Source organism: Lissotriton helveticus, chromosome 11 (assembly GCF_964261635.1).
Source record: "Lissotriton helveticus chromosome 11, aLisHel1.1, whole genome shotgun sequence".
Lineage (NCBI taxonomy): Eukaryota > Metazoa > Chordata > Amphibia > Caudata > Salamandridae > Lissotriton > Lissotriton helveticus.
The window spans coordinates 52,020,273-52,045,944 of NC_136072.1; the positions used below are offsets into that span (position 1 = coordinate 52,020,273).

At 47.0% G+C, this 25,672-nt stretch overlaps 1 protein-coding gene across 2 annotated transcripts in view; it reads left to right on the top strand.

Moving 5' to 3' along the window:
* Nucleotides 1-25,672, top strand: part of DIS3L2 (DIS3 like 3'-5' exoribonuclease 2) — an 879,376-nt gene that overhangs the window by 768,709 nt on the left and 84,995 nt on the right. For both annotated transcript variants that reach the window (XM_078666543.1, XM_078666544.1), the window contains one exon: nucleotides 22,849-23,032. In XM_078666543.1, the coding sequence (XP_078522669.1) occupies nucleotides 22,849-23,032 (184 nt within the window). The remainder of the gene's footprint in view (nucleotides 1-22,848; nucleotides 23,033-25,672) is intronic.

Genomic DNA, 25,672 nt, shown 5'->3' on the forward strand with positions numbered 1-25,672 from the left:
TGCTGTTTGCGTGCTCGGGAGAAATATCTAGCAAAAACGCATTTTGAAAGCGCAAACAAGCAAAAAATTCTGCGAAGCCTCTGATCACAGAATTTGTGGCAAATCCGCATTCTCTGCGGAACGCGAAATTACCCAAATCCCGCAAGCAGAATGGAATTTTCAGGTGGGTGGGGTGGGTGGGGTGGGGTGGGGTGGGGTGGGGTGGGGGGGGGGAGGTAGGTGTGTGTGTGTGTGTGTGTGTGTGTGTGTGTGTGTGTGTGTGTGTGTGCTCGCGCGTGTGTGTGTGTGTGTGTGTGCTCGCGTGTGTGTGTGTGTGTGTGCTCGCGTGTGTGTGTGTGTGCTTGCTCGCGTGTGTGTGTGCTCGCGCGCTCTCTCTCTCATCACCAAAAGACGCCAGAACAAACACACGGACTTCGAAATAAACGATTTATTTCAGTGCCATTTCCCCTTCACCAACGCGTTACACCCGACAGGGCATGTTCACAGTGCAATCTATCAATAGTCCATTGTCTCTTTTTACATTAAATACATTTTTCCAGAGTTACACATTAGGATGCATTGTGGGATATGTAGTGTCATGTGTATACACCCAAATTGTGAAAAAATAAATTACTTATTTTTTTCCTATTTGTTTTTTCATTTCCAAGTTATACTTGTAATTCACAATGTCATTTAGGGGTAGAATTTTATGTTTTATGTCAGGTGTTTTAGTTAATGTCCACTCTATTATTCTGTATATTGTCTGGCCTCCTCGTAATGGTCTCAGTAACTGTATAACTTGGAAATGAAAAAACAAATAGGAAAAAAATAAGTAATTTATTTTTTCACAATTTGGGTGTATACACATGACACTACATATCCCACAATGCATCCTAATGTGTAACTGTGGAAAAATGTATTTAATGTAAAAAGAGACAATGGACTATTGATAGATTGCACCGTGAACAAGCCCTGTCGGGTGAAACGCGTTGGTGAAGGGGAAATGGCACTGAAATAAATCGATTATTTCGAAGTCCGTGGAGTGCGTGTGTTTGTTCTGGCGTCTTTTGGTGAAGCATTTTTACGAGGTCTGGTCCGACCTCGACGCACGCACCGGCTGTGAGAGAGAGCGCATTTCTTTGAAAGGACAATTTGGTGAAAAAAAAAAAATATATATATATATATATATGTGTGTGTGCGTGTGTGTGTATATTTGTTAATAATGGTTAGCCGTGTTACAGGGTCTAATATTGCCATTGAGGGGTCCTGGTGATATAATAAACCACAAAGCTGGAGGCCGAGTGGTTTGTAAATGGCCCCGGAACCCCGAAACCAGAATGTAGGATAATATTACCCATGTTACTGTGATACTCACTATGTCTTTTTTTATGCTGTGTTTTATGTTGTGGCAGCTGACTTGAAAATTTTATTTTTCAAACCGGGATATCTTTATTGAAAATAGTACATGTAATACCAGACTATATTGTTTGTCAGTCTACAGTGAAAAGAGCACAGTACGTAATTATGTAGTTAATTATTTCGTTAAAAATTCGGATTTTTTTTATAAAGCAACCCGCCCTCTGCATTATCAAAAATAAATTCCGTCTCTTGAAGTTAAAGATTGTTGACGCTGTTCTCTTCAAGACTGACCTTACCATTGACACCGATCCCAATTAGAAAGTTTTATTTTTATTTACTCTCCATGAATTGCTTGTTTACTAAACGGCTCCAGTGGAATAATGTGACTTTGTGGATGTGGCGTTTACCACATTATTATGTATGTGTTACTCTTGCCACACAATTCTCAGATTTTTAGAAACATGCTTTTTCCAGATCAAATCGATCAAACGAATACTGCAGAGAATATACCGCATAATTAGGAAACCCCTCTGCGTAAAGTCACCCCCTAATCTTGTAATCCTGACAGGTGTAAAGCTCTGCAGTGTGGGTTAAAAGCTGTCATTGTGAGGCTGGAATGTTTATATTGTGATGTATGCGGCTGCTGGGGTCTGCATTAAAGGTAAATGCATAATGTCAGCCTCCGTGTCTTTAATGAAATCAAGATTCTCTAGTAATGTTAATGAGAATCGCAATTTCCCAGGGACCCGGAAATATTACCATAATGTCATGGGTCCCTGTGAAACTGTGTGTTATGCTTTTTATTACCATTGTTGTGTGTGTTGGGTGCGGCAATGAGTCACGGGTCATGATGCCCCTTCCCCAACAGTGGTAATAAATAGCTTATTATACTCTTAGCATCCTCATATGGTTTATGCCATGGCTTCTTATCACATGTATGCAGGATGCAAGGGGTTGGATATGTGCAGTAAGGTAAAACCACATTGAAGAGGCCTCGTGACAACAAGGAGAGGTGTTTCCACGTCTGGAGAGATGGTAACATCAAGTCCGCTTCAGGAGATCCTGGTAATTCAACCATTAAAGTCTGATCTTTCTCTGAAGATGTTTTGTCTTTTTCATGGGTCTTCACCAAAGTCTTCTCTTAACTCCATCAGAGCGGCGTTGTCACGTGCACAGGGGCTACTGATGGCCAATCAGGAGTCATTTGACTTCCATCAGCTGAGGCGGGTGCTGGTTCTTTCCCGGCCCCGCGCTCGTCTGTTTTTCGATCCATTATAGCAGTTTTGTGCTTCCCAGTCTCCTTCCTCTGAACTGAACCTTGGGTGGGTGTTGACCAGCATGACATGACTTAGGAGGATTGGTTTTAGTCTTCTGCCTGGTGGTACCATGCTCAGATAGTGTACGATTACTAAGTTGCTTCATCTGGTCCTTATCCCGACTCCGTCCCCTTGTCCGAGGACCGGGGTCCTCAAGGGAGACATCCTCAAGACGCGACTCCCTCTCATCAAGAATATTTGCTAGTTTAGAGAGTTGGGAATTTGGGGTTAAGTGCGCCCTCCTGAGTCCGCTCTCAACAGCACTTTCACTTTTGAGCGTCCACATACCCACTCAGTCAAGGCGATCAAACACCAATTTAATCCATTCAAAAAATTGTGAAAAGTTACCCTGAACCAGAAGACTTAAACTTAATTACTCGGGTAAAAATGTACGACTGTGTGAATGTAAATGCAAAATTGATATCAAAATGGAATTGCAGACCTAGGGTTAAAAAAGAGGAAAGGAAGAAGGAGGCGCTGATATCGACTCACCCACCCAGTGGGTACAGTGAAAGGATGAGTCTTGTGGCCGAGCCTTGCGGGTTCCAGAAGAGCTGGGAACTCTGGAGGTTGGAGTCCGCAGCAGCTAACATTGCTCATTTTGCCCCTGGGTGAGTGTTGTCCTCTCAGCGAGCTTTGTCTCCTCTAGTTAAGCTGCGGGTAGCTGTAGGCATGGTCCCGAGGGACTGGTAGGTAGGTGGTTCAGAGTAGACAGGGATTCGTAGGTGGGGGCTTCAGAAGCTAGCTTCTGATAGATACATCTGCCGTGTGGATTCCTCACCTTGTGAATATCCCCCTTGCGTCAGCAACGTTCGGAAATTTTCTTCGTAGCACGCCGACGTGGACGACGTCACAGGAGCACGGCATCGCGCGCGACTCCGTCTGACGTCACCGACCCCATATCAGGCCCACGCCGGCGTGATGACGTCAGTTCCCTTTTTTCCGCGTCTTCGACGCTAACGGTTTTCGGGATCTTCTGCGATACTTAGTATCTAGCTATTGTCTTAAAGTTTCTGTTTCTCCTTGCGATTTGTTTCTTCATCGAGAATGTCGTCGAGGAAGACAGGATTTAAGCAATGTAGGTCTTGTGCCCGCATGATGTCTATCACTGACCCACATAAGGATTGTTTGTGGTGTCTTGGTTCGGTTCACGACGTCAAGAATTGTAGTTCCTGTTTTAAAATGAACCCAAAGGCGCTTCGTGAGCGTGAAGCAAAGCTACTTCTCGCGAAGGTAAAAGGACAAGATACTGGAAGGTCTTCAAGGTCAACGTCGAGACTCTCGAAGTCGAAGCATAGGTCTCGATCGACGTCGAGATCGGCGTCGAGATCCAGAGCGGGTTCGAGATCCAGAGCGGAGTCAAGATCCAGAGCGAAGTCGAGGTCCAGGGAGAGATCTAGGTCTGGATCCAAGTCGGCTTCAGGTCACGCTTCGAGCTCCTCGAAGAGAAAACACAAGAGGAGGAAGCACAGTTCAAAACATTATTCAGGGAAGGAATCTTCTGATTCAAAGAAAAAGTCTCGTAAACACCATAAGGACTTTGTTTCTCCTTCTCCTGCTTTGTCAATCGAAGGTTCTCCGACTCCGGAACCGGATCCAATCGAAGGTTCTCCGACTCCGGAACCGGAACCGGATCCGGTATCTTTACATCCTTCGGAACATGAAGAGGAAGAAGAAGTAATTCCTCAGACTCCGGCTCCGATAGAGACTCCTGTGGACCCAGAAGGTCAGGGTGAACAGGTGTCGGAACGACCTCCGTTAGAACATCCGGTAGGTTCGTACCCTCCCTTTCCTGGTCCTGGTCAGGATCCCTCGCATTTTCTCAATGCGATGTTTGGAGTGTATTCCAGGGCGATGTACCCCGCTGGAGCACCTGTTGGTCCCATGGGTCCATTATCGTACAATTTGGGCATTCCTCAGTCGTACGCCCCAGCTCCATTTATGCCTTTTATGCCGGCGCCTCTTACACCTTGGCTCGGTACGGCGCCACCGAGGTCTTCGACTCCGCATGCGGCTTCGCCGACTCCGGATCGACCTCGTAGTTTGGATCGAGGTTCCACACCTGTCCGTGAGTCTCATCTTCCGGCTGCCCCGACTCCTCGCTCGACGTCGAATCCGGCTCCGTCGGAGTCGTTACCGAATCCGCCGACTTCGATTCGAATAGAGTGGTCGAGACGAAGGGCTCAGCGTCTTCTTGAACAAAGGGAAGATGAAGATTCAGATGTGGAAGAAGGTGAGCTTCCTGATCAGGATGATGATTTTGAAGACCTTCGTGATGCTAGTGGTCTGGAGCTCTCTCCTGAGTGGGGTCTACCTTCGGCTTCTGATGCTCCTTCTAAGGATGCGGCACCCTATCACGTTGTTATTAGGAAGGCTGCTGATCTTCTCAACTTGAAGCTGCCCACAGTTGAGTACAAACCCAACATCCTCACTGAAGTTTTACACTCTCCCTCTTCTATTGTTGAACCTACACTGCCGTTCACTGATGCTTTAACGGATCCAATAAAAGAGATTTGGAAGAGACCGTTGTCTGCTCCTGCAGTTTCGAGAGCTGTTGCAATGCGCTATAGGGTGGCTCCTGATGACCCTGCTTTCCTTTCTTCACACCCCTCTCCAGAAAGTCTTGTGGTGCAGGCGGCATGTTCTAACAGGGCTGCTGGCTCTTTCCCTCAAGTACCAGCGGACAAAGAAGCAAAGAAATTAGATCAGTCTGCAAAGAAGACTTTCTCTTCAGGGAGCATGGCTCTTAAATCATGTAATGCTACTTGCCTTTTAGGAAGGTATGTGCATGCGTTGATGGATTCAGTGAAGCAGTTATCACCCAAGCTTCCTGAGGAAGATAGAAAGAACTTTAATGAGGTGGTATCTGACACTCAGGCTGCTGCACGCATGGTCATTCAGAGTGGCATGGACACTGTTGATTCTGTTGCCAGGATTATGGGCTCTTCTGTTGCGACCAGGAGGGCTGCGTGGTTAAAGTCCTCTGATTTCTCTGCGGATGTGCAGTCTACATTGCTGGACTTACCTTTTGAAGGGACTGGCCTTTTTGGTAAAAAGGCGGATGTAGCCTTGGAAAGGTTTAAAGATAGCTGTGCCACTGCAAGGTCTTTGGGTCTCCAGATGAGAGGGTCGACAACTAGAAAGTTTAGAGGATTTGGTAGATCCTCTTTTCGTCCCTTCAGGCAAGGCCAACAACAACAGCAGCAACAGCAGAACCCTCTATATAAGTCCTATAGAGGTAGACAGAAGGGTCGTGGACGTCAATTCTCCTCTTCCTCCACTTCCTCCAATAATGCCCAACCCCCACCCGCATCAGCAAAGCAGCCCTAGATCCACCATTCTGGATCATGTGGGGCCAGTAGGGGGTCGGCTTACTCATTTTCTACGAGATTGGGAATCGGTTACATCAGATCTTTGGGTTCTCAATCTCGTAGAGAATGGGTATGCACTTCCTTTTCAGGAGTTCCCTCCCAATTACCCTCCTTGCCAAGGTTATTGTTCAGAGGATCACCTGCTTCTCCTGCAGGAAGAAGTCCTGGCTCTGTTCCGAAAGGGTGCAATAGAGGTGGTTCCAGAGCAGGAGAGGAGTCAAGGGTGCTACTCCCGGTATTTCTTGATCCCCAAGAAGGATGGCAGGCTTCGGCCAATCCTGGATCTCAGGATTTTGAACCTTTACCTGAAACAGGAAAAGTTCAAGATGCTCACTCTTGCGCAGGTTCTTCTGGCGCTGATGGAAGAAGACTGGATGGTGTCGATCGACTTGCAGGATGCGTATTTTCACATCCCCATTCTGAAGTCGCACAGAAAGTATCTCCGTTTTACGGTGGGATCGCAGCACTACCAGTTTGCGGTCCTTCCGTTTGGACTTACTACTGCGCCTCGAGTTTTCACCAAGGTGATGGCAGTGGTGGCTGTGCATCTCAGAAGATCGGGGATACCTGTGTTCCCCTATCTGGACGACTGGCTGATCAAAGCGGAGTCGCCGGAGAAGGTGCTCCATCATCTGCAGGAGACAACTCAGTTGTTGCACAGGTTGGGTTTTTCGATCAATGTACCCAAGTCTCACCTGGTGCCCTCCCAGCGCAACCTGTTCATAGGTGCGGTACTGGACACTACTGTATGTCGTGCATTCCCTCCACCTCAAAAGATTCACGACATACAGGAGATGATGCCTTTATTCTACAATGGAGCGGTTGTTCCAGTCCTGAAGGTCCTTCGTCTGCTCGGTCTGATCAATCAATCAATCATTGACACTTATAGAGCGCGCTACATACCCGTAGGGTCTCAAGGCGCTGGGAGGGGGGGGGGGGTGCCGCTACTGCTCGAACAGCCAGGTCTTCAGCTTCTTCCTGAAGGAGAGGTGGTCTTGGGTCAGGCGCAGGTCGGGAGGGAGGGAGTTCCAGGTCTTGGCGGCCAGGTAGGAGAAGGACCTTCCTCCTGTAGTCGCTCTTCGGATGCGGGGGACGGCGGCGAGGGCGTGGTTGGCTGATCGGAGGTGGCGTTTGGGAGCGTAGAAGTTGACTCGGCTGTTGAGGTAGCTCGGGCCTTGGTCGTGTAGGGCTTTGTGTGCGTGGGTGAGGAGGCGGAAGGTGATTCTTTTGTTGACGGGGAGCCAGTGAAGGTCTCTCAGATGTCCGGAGATGTGGCTGGTTCGTGGGATGTCGAGGATGAGTCTGGCTGAGGCGTTCTGGATCCGCTGGAGTCTCTTCTGGAGCTTGGCGGTGGTCCCGGCGTAGAGGGCGTTGCCGTAGTCCAGTCGGCTGGTGACGAGGGCCTGGGTGACGGTCTTCCTGGTCTCGGTGGGGATCCACCAGAAGATTTTCCGTAGCATGCGTAGGATGTTGAAGCACGCCGAGGAGACGTTGACTTGCCTGGTCATGGAGAGGGAGGAGTCCAGGATGAAGCCCAGGTTGCGTGCATGGTCTGTCGGTTTGGGTGCGGTGCCCAGGGCGGGGGGCCACCAGGAGTCGTCCCAGGTGGAGGGTGAGGAGCCCAGGATGAGGACCTCCGTCCTCTGATGGCTTCTTGCATTCTGTTGGTCAGTCATGCACGCTGGCACATGAGGGCACTCCAGTGGTGCCTCCGCAGGCAGTGGTATCAGCACAACGGAGATCTCAGGGAGTCAGTGAGGATCTCCAGAGAAGCTGCAGCGGATCTGTCTTGGTGGGGCGTGGAAGGCAATCTGTCTCAAGGAAAGCCTTTTCATCTGCCTCCATCAGTGGCCACAGTGATAACGGATGCATCCACTCTCGGGTGGGGTGCTCATCTGGGGGACCTGGAGGTCAAGGGCCTTTGGTCTCCAGAAGAAAGGTTGCTTCACATCAACCTTCTGGAATTGCGGGCGATACGTTTGGCGCTCAAGGCCTTCCTCCCTTCCCTTCGCGGTCGGTCGGTTCAAGTCCTGACGGACAACACGACCGCGATGTGGTACATCAACAAGCAGGGAGTAGGAGGGTCACAGTGTCTCTGCAGAGAGGCTCTGCGTCTCTGGTCCTGGGTTCAGGATCATCAGATTTGTCTGATGGCAAATCATCTGGCCGGGGTTCTGAACGTTCGTGCGGACAGTCTCAGTCGGCAGTTCTCTGCCGACCACGAGTGGAGGCTTCACCCGGAGGTGGTTCACGACAACTTTCAGATGTGGGGTGCTCCTCGGGTGGACCTGTTTGCCACTTGCGAGAATGCTCACTGCCCATCATTCTGCAGTCTCCAGTATCCGTTGCAAGGAGCTTTGGGGGACGCGTTTCAGTTGAGTTGGGGAAATCAACTCCTTTACGCGTTTCCTCCCATACCCTTGATTCCTCGGGTTCTGAGGAAGATTCGCCAAGACCGGGCCCAAGTCATATTGATCGCCCCGGATTGGCCGAGAAGGGTGTGGTACACAGACCTACTCCACCTCTCCTCTCACCCGCCGCTCCGTCTCCCTCACAGGGCAGACCTCCTCTCTCAGATGGAGGGGCAGGTTCTACACCCCCACCTCCAGACATTACACCTTCATGCCTGGAGATTGAACGGGGCAACTTGAGTTCTTTTTCTCTCCCTCACGATGTGGTGGATGTCATTCTTTCTGCCAGGCGCGACTCCACTAAGTCCATTTATTCCTATAGGTGGTCTAAATTTGTTTCTTGGTGCAGGGAGTGGGATGTTGACCCTTTGAAGGCTCATTTATCTGATATTTTACAATTTGCTCTTTCTCTGGCGCAGCAAGGTTTGGCTGTGTCCACGGTCAAGGGGTATCTTTCGGCCTTATCGGCGTTTCTCTGTTTGCCGGATCAGCCCTCTCTCTTTAAATCTCCGGTGGTTTTAAGATTCTTGAGGGGTCTCATAAATATGTTCCCTCCTACTCCTTTTGTTGTTCCTCATTGGGATTTGAATCTTGTGCTGACCTTCTTAATGGGTTCTCCCTTCGAACCCTTGCACAAGTGTCCATTGAGGCTTCTCTCTTTTAAAACTATCTTCCTCGTTGCAATCACTTCGGCAAGGAGGGTAAGTGAGCTTCAAGCTCTTAGTTCCAAGCCCCCATTCCTGACCATTCATGCTGAACGAATGGTTCTCAGGACCAGGGCTGCTTTTCTGCCTAAGGTGGTGACTCCTTTCCATCTTGGGCAGTCCATTACCCTTCCTACCTTCTATCCTCCCCCTCACCCGTCTAAGGAGGAAGAGAGACTGCATCGCCTGCACCCTAAGAGGGCGGTGTCTTTCTATCTGGACAGGACTAAAGACTTCCGGATGGACGACCAGCTGTTTGTTGGTTTTGCTGGCTGCAAGAAGGGCAGAGCGGTGCACAAGCGCACACTTTCCAGGTGGATAATCCTGTGCATCAAGATCTGCTACTCCCTTGCGGGTAAGGACCCTCCTGAGGGTATTAGAGCACATTCAACTAGAGCAAAGTCTGCAACATCTGCTTTGTCTAGGGGTGTACCTGTAGAGGATATTTGCAGAGCCGCGACTTGGGCCTCCCTCCACACTTTCGCGAAGCACTACTGCTTGGATACCGAGGTGAGGAGGGACGGCCACTTCGCGCGCTCTGTTCTCCAAGATTTCCTGGTATAGCAGAGTGGTCACCCTCCTCCGGGAGTGGGGACTGCTGTGGGACTCTATTCACAAGGTGAGGAATCCACACGGCAGATGTATCTATCAGAAGAACAAGTTACTTACCTTCGGTAACGCTTTTTCTGGTAGATACTATATCTGCCTGTGGATTCCTCACATGCCCACCCGCCTCCCCGTTGTCCACTCTGCTATACCTGGTTTTATTGTTTGTATATATTTTGGGTTTTGATACCTTTGCTATGCACTGTGTGCTATGATGGTTTGTATGTACTGTGTACATTGTATATATGCATATTTGCTGTCGTTGGCCCGTCCGTGTGCCTCGAAGGCATGGAAAAAAGGGCGGAACTGACGTCATCACGCCGGCGTGGGCCTGATATGGGGTCGGTGACGTCAGACGGAGTCGCGCGCGATGCCGTGCTCCTGTGACGTCGTCCACGTCGGCGTGCTACGAAGAAAATTTCCGAACGTTGCTGACGCAAGGGGGATATTCACAAGGTGAGGAATCCACAGGCAGATATAGTATCTACCAGAAAAAGCGTTACCGAAGGTAAGTAACTTGTTCTTTACAGCTGTTACCCCTAGTTGAGCTGTTCCTTCTCCTGCTAGATGTTTAACCAGCTCTTCCTAAGGTGTACCTTTACTTCTAGCAAGCCCTCTTGATTGATGTATTTTCCTTTGGTTCATAGGTTCCCCCCACCCCCAAAATACCCTACTACCCATTTGTCATATTCTCCTACTATTTGGCATTGAAGCATTCAAGATTGCTATCTGAATTCTGGTTTTAAATCCCATTGCTTGTTATCGAAGATGTACTAGGTTGCCCATCATGTTCCAAAAAAGGTGGGTCGTCACCCTGCCCACGCTGATGTCATTCCCATGGTTCATGATGGTGGCGGTGGCAAGGAGTGAAGCAGATCTGTAAGCAAGCCTTCCCCCAAATCCAGTTGGCTTACACCCTCAGTGCCTGGCACTTGTCCGTAAATTAGAAAATGGTGCAATAAGGTTGCGTCCTCGATGTTCGACAGCGTCACCAATAGATACCCAAATGGAGGGGCCTCAATGGATCCCGCACAGAGCGCTCCTCCTGTTGAAATAGAAGCTATGAAGACATTCGATATTGTATGTGTTACCCTCCTTCCATCTTTTTTGTAAAGCGCTCTGATATCCTTCGGGATCTTGTTCGCGCTATTTAATACTCTATAAATAAATACATTTGGAGTGAAGCCACTGAGGAGATGGGCCGGGGCTAAGTAGACTGACTGGAAGAGGTTGACCCGGCTGAAATGTGCCCAAGATATGCCCTCCCTGGAGAAGGAAAGCAATGCTAGATAAACGGGTGTTTAATTACATGGCACCAATGCCCGGTGGGGGTGCCACCCTCGACACTGTGAGGAGGAGAATGGGCAAAGTGGTAATGAACTTTGTATTTCCACAAACTTGACATCAAAAATAGTTTCAAGATGATACTAAACTGGAATTCTACTTTCTATGAATGGTGTTGCCTGTGCTCTAGACATGGGGCATCTTGACCGTGCAAACGTATAGATACATAGGTATGAACTCAAACTGTGGTGAAAACAATTTACCAGAGTCCACACAGCAAAGGGAAGTGTTTAAACAGTAGATATATATTGACCTGCCTATAATGCACTTTTGGAACATTGTGGCCCGTCAAGGGCTGTGCCAAAGGCTTCTGTTATTGTTTACCAAGGGAGTCCCTTTTATACATTAGATTTTCGTTTCACACAGAAGCACTTGAGGGCTTGACAAGCAGCTATACCGGTCCAAGCCCTCGGTGGGCTCCAAGTGTGATACTAAAGCGCAGAAAGAACCCCTGGTAGAAGGCAGGAAGATCTTCCACAGATGGTGTTTGCAAATCTTGTCCTAGAGGGATGTAATTTACTTTGTTTTCTGGATCCCTAAGCCTATGTAAATGATTTTTGTATGTACATTTCTTTTTTGTAAATATTCAGAAAATGTGTCAAGCTCTCACCCTTGACAACTGGAGTTGTACACCCGTGTAGCTACAACTTGTATTTTCTTTAAATTCCTTTTTATGGGGTACACTTATGTAGTTGCGTCCCCGTGTGACAGTTGTGGGTTTATATCTGCAGTAACATATTCGAAAGGCATCAGTTTGGAAATTCTTCAGGTTACCGTAGTCCTAATGGTCAGCTGTGAGGAATCCTCGCCTTGTCCAAGAAACCGAGCCAATAGTGGAACGCAAGTCCAGATCCACTGAAGTCTCCTGTCTGACACGGCGGCATGTGACTATCCCCAAGACAGGTTTTAGACTAGTGGTTGAAACCCCAACCCATTCCAAGATGGGCCTCTTGAACTCCCCGCTCATTGTCCAAGCTGGTAACCTGCACTATGGTTTAGTTGACAGATATCATTGGTAATCATTGCAAGTACACACCAGGGACTGCAGCGGTAAACTTTCTTGCCTTCCTTCAAAGGCGACAAGCCTGGTCCTGCTTCTGTGAGGAGCCGCTCATCAGAGCTTTGCCTGCATCTCCCAGTACTACTGCAGCTATTATCTGAAATGGGGCCGCTTGGCAGGAGGTCGTTACACCCCAGCGGGGGCAGGGCTGATTAGAAAATAAGATGGCAGCAGGAAATGTGAAACTTGCCTCCCAGCTTTTCCCAGCAGGCCTCTGGTGTAGCGGTTGTAAGCGAAAAGCAAATAGAGCAATCCGCTAAGGCTGAGCGGTTCCATTGCTTGTTCGGCTGTGGCGTCCCTCGACACCAATGTGAAAAAATTGATGCCGTTTCAGCTCAACAAACATGGCGGCTCGGTCCATTGGGAACACCATTATTGCGTCCTGATTTCGACTATTCCAGAAGATTGAAAGACCGTTTTTCTTATCCTGCTCATTGAGAGTTAGTAGCCACCACCCTCAAACATTGTTGGACGTCTTCTTCGCATAGAGGAAGGGCATAATCGAGGGGGGCCATTCCACTCCAAGTCATTGGAACAGTTTGTCTCAAGTTTATGTATCTGAGTCTAGTTGGTTCTAAGCAGCCCAGGATGAGGATGCTATGTAAATGAAAACCCACTTTTTTTTACAAACATGGCTTTCCTATGACTTGCATTGATCAGGCCAGTCTTTTCGATGGAGGAGTGCTGGGCAGAGCACGTGCCTCTGCAGCACCGCCCTAAAGTGTAATGACCATAAGTTTGAGGCACTCACTTGGTAGGTATTACCCAACTCCACAAAATCCTACCTGAATTTGTACCTGGACATCTATGGTAACAAAAAGTAATTTGCCATGTAACTTATTTTAAAATAAATATTGAAATGATTAAAGTATTTTTGGAATGCGTTGTCTGAAATAAAACCGCATTAAACCCGTCCTTTCCTAGAGCGCATTTTGCAGCTGAATCATAAAATAACTTTTTTGTCGCGGTCCTATCCTCTTGTTTCAGTGTTCCTACTTCTTCTAGTCTCATCTGTTTCCATTTCCTTCTGCTCATTGAGTGCTTTCCCCTTTGACTCTCTGTCCCGCCCCCTAGGTACAAATCCTTCCCTAGCGTGTACAGTTCTGTCTGTCTGTCCTAGACATTACCCATCTGTGTTGCTCGACATATCCTAATTTCTTCACCCACGTACCCCATCCAGTCTCCACTTTTACCCCTTATCTCTGCCCTTTGTGCCAGTCTCACCAACCTTCCTCCCAGGTCCATGGTCCATGGTCCGACCCCTAAATCTCTCTTCCCGCCATCCCATGTTTTAAAACTTCAGTGTTACAAAATGTACCTAATCTTCTAATTTATTTTGTAAAATTAAGATGAACCATCATGGTTTCAGTTTGTTTTTTATTTTTTTATTTCTACTTTTGTTTTATATAAATTAAATATTTTTACTGGCGTGATTGAAGAGTGGATTTAAGCAATCCTGTCGAGTTACTGGTGCAGCAGCCTTGTATCAGTTAAAGTTCTAATGACGACTAGGGCTGAACATGACCTGCTCTTACAATATGGACCTCTTTGAGACAGTCAGGGCGAAGATCATTGAAGAAGCATTTTGACAAAAACACCGTTAATGTGGTTGGTGTCGTGCTTTTCAATATAATTTGCTTAGAAAACCTTTGGAATGGGGTTTCTACTATTCTCTACTGGGGCAATGTTCTAATCAATACTTCAAAGACTGCTCTTTTCAGAGAGGAGGTCTCCGCAGAAGTATATTCTAGACTTGCTCTCTCTGGGGGTAAATTTTCCCCTTACCTGCCGATGGCGGATAACCAGAATGTTGAGACCTTTAACTTCAATAGAAGTTTCAGTCAAGTAATCCTGCTGTCAGATATGACTCTTGTATGATACTTGGCCTCATCAGAGTGAAGCATCCCAAGTTGAAGGACATGATTCCAGGTGGTTATCGAGGAGGATCTAAGAACCTCCTCCAGTGTTGGAAAGTTCCTCGTCAGCGGCGTGACGTCCTGTGGTGCCTGCTGAGTTTAGTGCCCTGGATTGTCTGGTCTTTCACTTCCCTGTGAACTCTGTTCCATATTGTTTCATGAACGGCTTCTGATCTTCAGGTCCTACGGTATCGCAGCCAACACTGCACTGATCCCGTCACTTGACACCGTTCCACTCAGCTAACATGCTTTTAACTCTGTGTTCTCCAAAATCGGTCCTAAAGGGCCGGATCCATGCCAGATTTTTGCCATATCCCCATTTGGATAAATGTAGTTATCTTAAAAATCTGGCATGGATCCAGCACTCCAGATTTTGTTGCGCAGCTGTTTTTTTTGGGTCAATTTTTCCACTTTGATCTAAAATATCAGTTATTCCTTTGAGATGACTGACCGGCCATCTCTTCAAGTCCTTCAGCACACCACTCCCAGGAGAGGTGGAGAAACACCTCTTTAGGTATCCAGCAGCAATCAAACCTGCAATATCCTAACCTTTTTTTTTTTTTTTAATCATCCAGTTTTTTTCCTTCTTTTCCTCCCACTCGTTCCCAAAGCTCATAAATATTGTGGCATTGCATATCACGCTAGGTATGGCCACTGTGCTGTTATTTCGCAAATAGTGCTTGGTGAGACTGCAGCCCAGAGAGAGATTAAAAGAGTTTAAAGCGCAAAGGGATCAGGAGAACTGATGTGGAGGACGAGTAGACACAAGGAGATGATGGACAGAGCGCTGAAACTTTGCAAACACTCACCCCCAGTCACAGATCTGGGTTGAATCCATCATCGTTCTTTAGCTCACTCCGCCACCTCAGTTCAGACCAAGCTATATGCAAATCAGTCTTGACCCTGTGCCTCATGGGAACAGTCCAGCCAGAACTGCCAAGCCAGGTCTTCGGTGAACCGGAAACAAGCATCCTGGGACCTGTTTCTGGCTAACACCCTTCATCAGCCAGGCTAACGTGAATAGTAGAACATGCACAGTGCAGGATTTGTACATCAGGGGTTCGGTAATGGAAAGGTTTCACTTGGTGAGTTCTGATGGGAAAAAAGCACGGGTTTCGTAATCAAGCAGGAAAGATGGCGGTAGTTAGATCACTCTCCTGACCGGGTATAGTATGTGGCAGACCGTACCTATTCAGGATTGTGTAGCCAGGAGCAAAGTTGGCATTGCAGCTCTGTTGACTTGTGTGTGCTTGGCTCATCTTTTCCAAAAATAGGGACTCTAATCTTAACCCCTTTGCTGCGGCGGTAATTCCGCCGCAGCGCTAGGGGGGAGGGGGGAGGGGGACGCGCGGCGCTCCTATGCTCGTGACGGAACCGCTCTGTCACGAGCCTCGGGCGCGCTGTGCTTGTGACGAAGTGGTTCCGTCACGGCCCCGCCCGCTCAATAGAACGTGCCGCGCAGGCGCGAAATCAGCGCCGCACAGGCGCGGCGGCAGGGCCGTGACGGAACCACTCCGTCATCAGCACAGCGCATCCGAGGCTGGTGACGGAGTGGTTCCGTCACCAGCATGGAAGGTGTTAAAAAGTAAAACACTCTCCACTTTACTTTCATCCCTTTGTCCAACCTGCCCATGATCTGTTGTTTCAGTGCTGGAGGTGCCCGGGTTAGAGGGTGGCACAAATGCTTTTTGCAGAAGGTGTTGAGCTTGGATGCCCAGCAGCCGTGCTGGCAGGGCCTGGCGACTGCCTCATTCGAGTGGCACTCACTTGCATTGTAAACCCCCCTTGTGGTCGTGAAGAAGGCTATTCTAGTAAAATACTTCTCCAAGTGCGTAAAAGGAATGGGAAAATAAAAGCAAGAGTTGGCGCAAAGATAAACCAGAGGAAAAATGACTCAAAACTATAAAGATCTTCTCAATCAGAAATCTGTGTGTATGCAGCATTGATGGGGTGGGGACCATGGGAAGCTGGTGCATATGGAATGTCATAGAGAATGGGCTGCAGACACTAAATCGAGGAAGACTGTAATGTTTGCATTGGCTTGATCATGCAACGAATATCGTAAAGTTATCAGCCAACTTGGTGACACGTGCTACTGGGTACCTCTGAAAGGACATGGTAGTCAAGAAGATAGGCCAGCAATATATGTCACTGTAATGTCAAGGTGTGCTACTTAGAAGAACAATGTGGTTGGAAAGTGAGTGGGGAACAGTGATTTGTGTGGCATCAATAGTGTCCCCAGCCACATTCAGTGCTACCTCCCAGAGGTATAAGGGTGGTGAAGTCTTGGTGGTGCAGGGCCTCTGGGTGGCAGTAACCAAAGTGGTCTTACACACAAGTTCCACAATGGTGGAGAGAGTGGGATTCAAGATGCTATTGAAGGATACTGATTTGAAGAGAGACCTCACCAGGTCAGGCACCAATGCAGACTGATGGCCAGGCACAGCACCAGCTCACATGTAGAGCAGAAGAGGCGAGTCTTACGTACAATATAGAATTTGATTGGGTCACGTTCTAGGCTGAAATGAGGGTCCACACATCTGCCGGACAGGACCTTGGTCACAGAGGGTCCTCCGTTATTGTAGTGTGACGGGATCAGGTGCCTGGTGGTGAAAACTTTGGAATCATAATCTAGCGTCGAACAGGTCTTAACTGGTGCTAGCTCTTCAACGAGGACCCAATTTAACGTGGGCTGGAGTTAGGTCATTCTGACCTGGATGAAGATGCCCCAGCTGTATACTTCTGAACACTTTGTAGCTTGGAAAGACCGTGATTTGGCAGCCGCGTGTTGACAGAGTTGCGATCAATGTCAAGCTCAAATTCTATTTTGTGGGGACTTGTAGGCTGGGAGAATTCCTTGAAGTTGTGATTAGCAACGAAAGATGCTCATGGTAGACTCATTACTACATATAGGGAGTGAAGGGAAGGTCACTAACGAAGAACATAGACGCGCTCTATAAAACGTTTGGGTGAGGTTTAGGAGGGTAACCATGAGCCAAGCCATATATACAAGAGTGGTGAGTGTTGTACCGGTCACAGAAGCAGCATTTCTGTCTTCTGATTTGATTTCTTTGCATCCAGTAGCAGACGCCTTTTGGGTAATTTGCCTCTGTGGACCCCAGGTACCTCCTGTACTTTGATGTGGATCTGCGGTCACCGACTTTAATTAAATGTCCAATGTCGCCGGTTCCCAAGCTACCCGGTAGTGGAGTGATGTTGATATTAAACAGGTTTGGTGAAATAGCCAGACCTTGTGGGATCTAACAGTTAATGGGGGTTGCTTTCTAGATGTAAGGGCTTCGTTTAGTTAGGAAGAAAAGGAACCATGTTAGGGTGTTTCTTTACACACTGGTACATAAAGCCAGAAGGTTGAGCGCAACTGGTGATCAACAATATTGAAAGGTGTGGAGAGGTCCGTTAATGCTAGTATCAAAAGAACCCCTGTGCGGTTGAGAAGGGTGGTCTGTGTCCAGACCTTCGATAGATACCTGTCCTCCATGTAAGGAAGCAGAAAGTTACCCGATATCCAGGTAGGTAAGCAGAAAGATCCAGGTAAGTAAATACATCAACTGATACCCGGGTTTCTAGCGTCTCCGTCAAGAGAACCTTGAAAGTAGTATAGTTCGCCAAGTTGTTACAATCCGGTTTTAGTTTCTTTAAATTGTGAATATTGCATGGTGGAGTCTTGAGAGATCATGCCTTGTTGAGATCGAAGCTTTAGCAGGCTTGCGATCAAGTGGATCAGCAAAGGGAGTCTGGGATTCACTATGTTGGTAATCCAAAATCACAAGGCAGAGGAGACCGTGTCCTGAGGGGATGCCATGGTGAGCTCAAGAAACATTAAGAGACTTGTGCTATGAGTCTGGGCAGTCATTGGGCAGGCGGTCGTCAATTAGTGAAATACACGACCGAACAGGTGATCATATTGCTGAGGAAGTTCCTTCTAAATACAGAACAGTCAAGAGATAGAAGTTGCCTTATTTATACATGGAGATTGGAAATGGGCTTTTTTTCTTTCCGATTCATGCACATATTTAGCGACAGGAAAGACAACGGTGTGGAGTGAAGTTGGATAAAGCCCTGAAACTCCCCTGCTTCTTTCCAGAGCCTGAAACTTTGTTTGAGAAGATGGAGGCCTGGTGAACTGCTATTTTCCTGACAGATACAGAGTCTCCACTGTCATTGCCCTTGGAGAGTTGAAAAGCTTTAATGGACTGTTTTGACATTGCCATCAAGATGGGCTAAAGGTTTTAGTGTGGGAGGACATTACTCCTTTTTTGGCGGCTACGAGAGTTTAACTGTAAAATTCAGAGTTAACCTTAAGCAAGTTTCTTCGTGGAAGCACGTTTTTTGATCGGATACTTGTTCTGTGTTAAGTCTTGTCCCCTTCGCCGCATGATTGACCAAGGCATTGTCACAACGTCACACAATGTGGTAGCCCGTTGTCTAGAGTTGAGGGCATTAGACTGTGGCACGCTGGAGTTCATTAGTTGGCCAATTAATTGTTTGAAGTACCATGTTCTTCGGGTACCTTACTAGTGCTCGAGTGTAGAGGTCTCCCAGGTCCACAGCCCTGTTTGATAGTGTGAGGTTATGTTGTGCAAGGTTGTATGACGTTACAACGCATGCCATTACCCTGCATGCCGTTGCAATGCAAATCTTTACCCCGACTTGCTGTCGGGGGTGCACTGGAAGTTGGACTAGTTTAATTTACTATTCCAACTCTAGTGTGTGCAACAGTAGGGAAGGTGTTGGAGTTAAATCGAAAACCTTCTACCCCCTGCAACACACCTTTCGCGTTGCAACGGCATGCGGGGTAATGCCATGCGTTGGAACACTTGCAGTGTAACGGCTGTTTCCCGTTGTGCAAGGTTGGTTGTATCACTTTGGAAATAAGGACGGTTCATCGGAGGGTTGTATACTAAGTTATATATAGAGCATGTGGTTATACTGGTGATATACGTCACTGGTGGCGGTTCGAATCAGTTGTGTAGTGGCCCTTGAGTTGCCTTGTATATCAACAAGTTGTAACGCTTGGAGGCCTCTCCTCCTACAAGGCTTTGTCCTCTGTTTCTGAAACAAATGTGGTACTTTGCTTCAAGAAAGTCTGATTTGTATGATTTAAGTAGTGTGTAAATGCACCAGGATTGAGGAGGATTAACCTCTGATGAAATGTGGATTCTAGTGGATTTATCAATGGTGGAACCTCTCTTATAAGCGCCGAGGGATCGAATTTTCAGGCGGAAGGTGTCTCATGATGGCCAGCGTTCGTACCAGTCCTGGGAGAAAGGTGATCAAGTAAGGAAAGAACTCCTTCTCCTCCATTAGTCCCACCTGCTCATGTATCCCATCAACCTCCACTCAAACTCGTGGGCCAACCGGTCTTTGGTGCACAGTCGTAGGAATGGCTGGACCCAGTCCACCTGGCCCTGCGTGTTGGGCAAGTTCTGAAGAAGCCTGAACTTGCTATCTTCTGACCCCAAACTAACTCCAGTGACTGCTACTGTCATTGTTTGCCTTCTGAATCTGCCTTGGTTGATCTTTCTTACCATAGTATCAAATCTTCAGACTTCTAGAAAATTTTAAAAATTGCAGCTCTGGCTCTTTACATTGGAGCCTTCGCTCAAGCGCTATCATGGCACCGAACTTTGTTCGACCGCGTGTGTTTGCGATATGTATTTAAGATTACGGTTTTGACAAGTGGGTGACACTGCTCATCATTATAGCTTCACACACATATCTTTTTATACGCCTGAGACACATTTATTTATGGAATATTGAGTATTTTGAAGACTTCAGAGTTTCTTTCCCGCTGGTAAATTTTTGTCACCTCACTTGACGCATTGGTCATTTCTCTCCGCGGCCTACGTGGAAGGCGGATTTCAAGATCCTCTTGAGAAACAGAGCAGTACCTTCGGAGTGGGTTTGTGTTCCAGGGGGACATGGATTCTCTACTCAAGTGTAGGGGTTAGTAGTATGTTCTTGGGGTTTCCATTTCCCCTTCAGCGTCTTCACTGGTTAAGTCCTCAAGCAAAAGCCATTGTAAAGATGACAGTTGCAAGATCAAACCTTATCATAAAAGTGACCACTGAATGCAAATTCTGGTTTGATGAATATTGAAGTCTAAATCTTAAAATGTACAAAAGGACTTGATTTGTGTTATATTAAAGTTCTTAGGAAAGTTGTAGGAGCTTAGGTTTAGTAAGTCCGACCGCAGTGCCCGTTTGTGTACATTTAATACAAATGGAACTCACTTACATTGTAGTTATCCTGAAAGTCTGACATTGATACCGCCTTCCTAGGCCTTCTTTGGGCATCCCTGGTTTAGGAAACAAGATCTGTAAAGGTGTTGGGTGGCCAGGTTTGCACCATACAAAACCCATTACATACATACATGCATACATACATACATATTGGGCCTAGTACACCATTCTAAATGTGCATATTGCTCGTGCATCCACGCCAAGCTGCTCTGGGTAACGAAGCGGAATCTAAGGAGATCTCAGGATTGCTATAGGGTGAGGGCTAGCCCTGCTTCCCTAATTGACTTGATGCATATATATAGGTAGGAATGTATATGGTATTTCGATAGTGCAAACCCAGCCAAAAGGCGGCATAGCCCTGTACATGGTCAAAATATGGTGCACGATGCTGCACAGCCTAATGCTGAGCCCTAGACATTACTCGAAGCCCCCATATACACATGCCCGTGACACACAGCGAGTCATTCGTGACACATGTGGGATGGAGCATCCCAGTGGAAAGCAGTGTTTGTAAGGTAAAGCCTCTGTCAGGCCCTGTTCAGGGGGCTACAGGGCAAGCAGGGGGTACTGGGCCTGAGCTGTGGGGGCTGGGGTCGCTCACCTCTGACGACCCCGGGTGTCTCCTAGTATTGTTCTGCAAACTGGGGCAAGTACAATCCCTTCAGCACTTGACTCTGAGTGGTGACCATGGCAAGCAGTCGCAGGCTTCTTGGGGTGGTAGTGTGGGGTGCATTGAGGTCAGAACTCCACAAGCACTCCGGTGTGCAATACATGGTTGTCCAAACCAGTGCTTTATGGAAAAAAAGTACTTTAATACACACAAAACTAAATACTACTCACTCTCATGCATCACGGTTTTTCTCTTCCCACTTTCCCTTGGCATGGACTGAGGTCACCGAGGCCACCACAGGCACTTCTTGGTGGCATTACAGCTCATGGCGATGGGTCAGTGCCTGGATCCGCACAGGACTGGCCTTCATCTAGGTCTGGTCACAACTACTGATTCACATATATATTTTGTGGAGAAGTGTGGCTCAATGGTTAGAGCGGCAGACCCTGATGCAGAGGTCTAGCCCGGGACCAGGGTTCAATTCCCTTCCTCGGCGGGTCTTGGGCTCATATTCCACGGACCTGATCATTCTTGCCTCGGTATCTATTCCAATCATGGGTCCCACTCTGCAACTCTGGGCAATAGCTTGCTTAATCTCCACAACGGCCCCCACAACGCTAAGGATGCCTGGCCTCCACCTTGGGGGGTGCCCAGGAGTGGACACTCACAGGGAAAGCCAGGATGGGTTCCACAGCGGTATTCGTACAAGCGCCTTGAGACCCTTGCGGGTGAGTAGTGCGCTATACAAGTATCAATTTACATTTACATAAACACTGTATGTTGCCACACCCGCTTTACATGCTAAGCCCATGACGGGGACAATAGTCTATTGGCAAACAAACGAGGCATGCTTGGTTCACTCTTCTGGGTCTAGGAATGAACCAGGCACTCACTCATGTCAAGGGACAGGCCTAGGTCTTTATTCTTGATTTATGTGAGTTGGGGCCAAAATCGAAGAAAACAAGATACCAGATACTTGCAGTTCGGGCTCGCGGTGCGTGGAATACGACTCTACTCCATGTAGGGGGTATTCCCGTAACAGTAGCTTCTATAGGAAGTTGTTGGCAGCAACTGCAAAGTCCATGTCACAGCACTGCAAAGCCAAACCTATTAAAATCTATTTTTTATACAGAGAAATACGACTAAATAAGCTTGTCATGTCATCTGTAGAGCCTTGCTGGGAAGCAACCCTGTAATTGACACCGCTGCCTGTGCAATTATATATGTTCAGGACGAGTTTTATTTACATTCCTTTGATAGGGTATGAATCCCCCAGTGAGATCTGTCCTAAGGAAGCCCCTAGCCAGGCAGAGATGAAAGGGAAGGTTGAAGGAAGCGTGCTCAGGAAAAGACCATCTATATTACTGCTTGCCGTTGGTGCGCCAAACGCTCTGCGACACAGACTTGCGTCACGATCATAGGAAATGACGTGAATCACATACGAGGAAATGTGTTACAGTGATCATACTGCATTGGGACAGGAGAACTTGTACTGGATCATGCAATTGTAATATGAAAGAAGAAATGTGAAGTATACAACTGTAAAAGCACAGAAGGCTATTTAAACCAAAGTGCCCACTTGAGCTGTTGATGCTGGTGTGTTGTGCTGCCTCAACTCATGTTTTTGAAAATGTTTAAAGTAACCTACAGATGGACTTACACTGCCCGGTCTCCATGTTGTGAGAGTGGATTGCTGTTTATTTCTACACAATAAATTCTTGACTTTTGTTGCTAATATTGATGAGTTCATTACAATTCCCCTGTCCGGCCACTGTTTTGAGACACCGCGATGTTTTGATATTGGGCCTACTCTCCGCGCATTGTATTTGTTAATGCCCCCATTATCGGGGATCCAATGTCTGTACGTGGTACACTTTCTGGGCTCACCTGCCTCTTCTGTCTTTCACAGGCTGGTGGAGGAGTTTATGCTGCTGGCAAACATGGCGGTGGCCCATCAGATCCGCCGCTCGTTCCCAGCGCTGGCCCTGCTGCGTCGCCACCCGCCACCGCAGAGCAAACTGCTGGACGACCTGGTTGAGTTCTGCGACCAGATGGGCCTCAACATCGACTTCAGCAATGCTGGTGCTTTACACGTGAGTTACATATGGAGTCGTAATGGCACTCATGTATGAGCAAGCACATGAGCCAAGTATGGAACTGTAAGGGGCAGCTGCTTTGGCACGCTTATGTGACCTCCCCCGCCTTTTGAGCTGCACGTGGTACGGTAATGGGTAGCACATGTGACCCACTCCATGTGAACCTCCTATGGATCTGGAATGCCAGGCATGTGTGACCTGCCACATGAGCAATGTAGAACCTGTAATGGCTAGCATGTGTGACGCAGCATGTGTCGCATATGGAACTGTAGTGGTGACCATATGTGTAATGGACACTGCACCAGAGAGACGTGTTAATCAATAGGACTACGAGCATGTGCCTACTGGCTTTGTCACCATCTGCAGAGCAATGCAGAGTGATACCAAAGGGGATGCTGGACGGAGTGCTTGAGCAAATCAAACACTCACCCCCAGTCATCATCATTCTTTAGCTCACTCCACCACCCCAGTTCAGACATGGCCATATGCAAATCAGTCTGACCCTGTGCTCATGGGAACAGTCCATGTAAACAATAAAGAGTCGGCTCTAATCAGTTAGGCTGAGCACCTATAACCTGTAACAAAAGAACGTGCCTGAACTGATATCCTGGTTTAGAAAACAATTAATTTAACAAAGAAGAAAATTCATTTCAACTTATACTGTTGCCAATTAATAGCAATTTTATTTAATCAATTTCGCATTTTTATTTGAAAGATATTTTCACATTTCTGATTGGGACTCGAGGCCCTTAGACAGAGTGTTGCTCCCACTAAACCCAAAAATCGAGAAAATTCGTGTTCTATTGATTTATACATATTATGCTTTACCCATTAAGTTGATTGTGATTATCTCCACGTGTATATATGTATAATACATTGTACCTCATGTATTGATTTTTTCGAGCAACCTTTGTCTCCTTCTTTATTATTCTTTAATTCTCTTTTAATTTTTCCCTTCACTTTCACCCTTCGTTCTGGTATTTTCAAAAAAGCTGAATTTGCCAGAGTTGTGTATATATGGATGTTTGCTGTTGAATGACTGTGAAATGATTGATGAGTCTGAATGATCTTTGTTACATAGGTTATTTGGTGTAGTATTTGTATAAAAAATGTGAAAATATCTTTCAAATAAAAACGCGAAATTGATTAAATAAAATTGCTATTAATTGGCAACAGTATAAGTTGAAATGAATTTTCTTCTTTGTTAAATTAATTGTTTTCTAAACCAGGATATCAGTTCAGGCACGTTCTTTCATGGGAACAGTCCAGCCCGAACTGCCAAGCCATGTCTTCCCTGGACCGGAAACAAGCATTCTGGGACCGGTTTCGGGTTCATAACCCTCATCAGCCAGGCTATCTTGAATCCAGTGGCAGAGTGAGCAAGGAACCCACGTCTGGGCATACCCTGCCACACTTAGGGTGAACAAAGCGATCCCAAAGGGGATGATGGACGGAGCGCTTGAGCAAATCAAACGCTCACCCCCAGTCAATTGATCTGGGTTTAATCCATCACCATTCTTTAGCTCACTCCACCACCACAGTTCAGACATGGCTATATGCATGCATGAGTGTGCAAAATTATGAAATTACATTTACTTGTGAGAGGAAGTATGTTTATGGGTTGACACCAGCATTATACAGGTTGCTGGTGTCACTGGTGCAATGGCGGTTGGCACGAGGAGTAGCCCCGCTCAGGTTAGTAGCTGAACTAGATTCGTATCTAGAGTTTGTCACCAGCGTCCCAGTTCCGTGTGTCAGTAGTATCTCCGGTCAAGGTTTTTCTTTGCATTCTTGGATTTGTAGCGCTGCCCGCCTTAATATAGTTTCAGTCCTACGACCCTAACTAATCAAAGAAAAAAAAGCTGGACTGAATGTCCTACTTGTGCATGGACCTCAAAACTTGAGACCTCTGCAGCGAGCACTAGAAATGTAAACAGTGTAAGCAAGACTGAGAGTGCATCTGTTCTCACAAATGATAGTTCCCAATTTGAGGTAATATGGACATGGGCAACCCTAGATACCTAGTAAGAACCTGGGTCAAGGTATGAATAAGTAATCGTGGTTCATTTGTGGATCAATTTCAATTTTTGTGCTGTTAGAAACATTTCAATTTACTTACCAGCTGGCCAATAAACAGATATTTAATAAAAATAGTATATGAATACTTTCTAATTAATAGCGAGTACAGTGTTTGTTAACAACAGTGATATACAGCGATGGTGAGTGCTAAAAATTAATTCAATGCAGTTCTCTTGGGTCCGAATGAAAGTTTTGGTCCCACAATTGTAAACACACAGTATACACTCTTAACAGTCTATAGAAGAACTAGTCTGACTGCTAACGTTTCGACCGTAACAATAATTTATAAGGTCGTCATCAGGACAAAGTCAGTGAAGCAGCATGGATTTATTCTAAAGAGAACATACTGCTCTAAAGAACAAAGAAAATGTTTTTACTGATTGGAAGTGTCTATTCATTTGTATTTGGCTAGTAAAATAACTAACAGATAAAAGTATGAGTCACAGAAAGAAACACATTGAGCACCAGGCCTGGTATGTCTGGCAAGCCCCCATTCTCGGCTATATACAGGTCAGTGGTGGAATGAGCTGGACCGTAAAGCCTCAAAGCGCTGTTTGT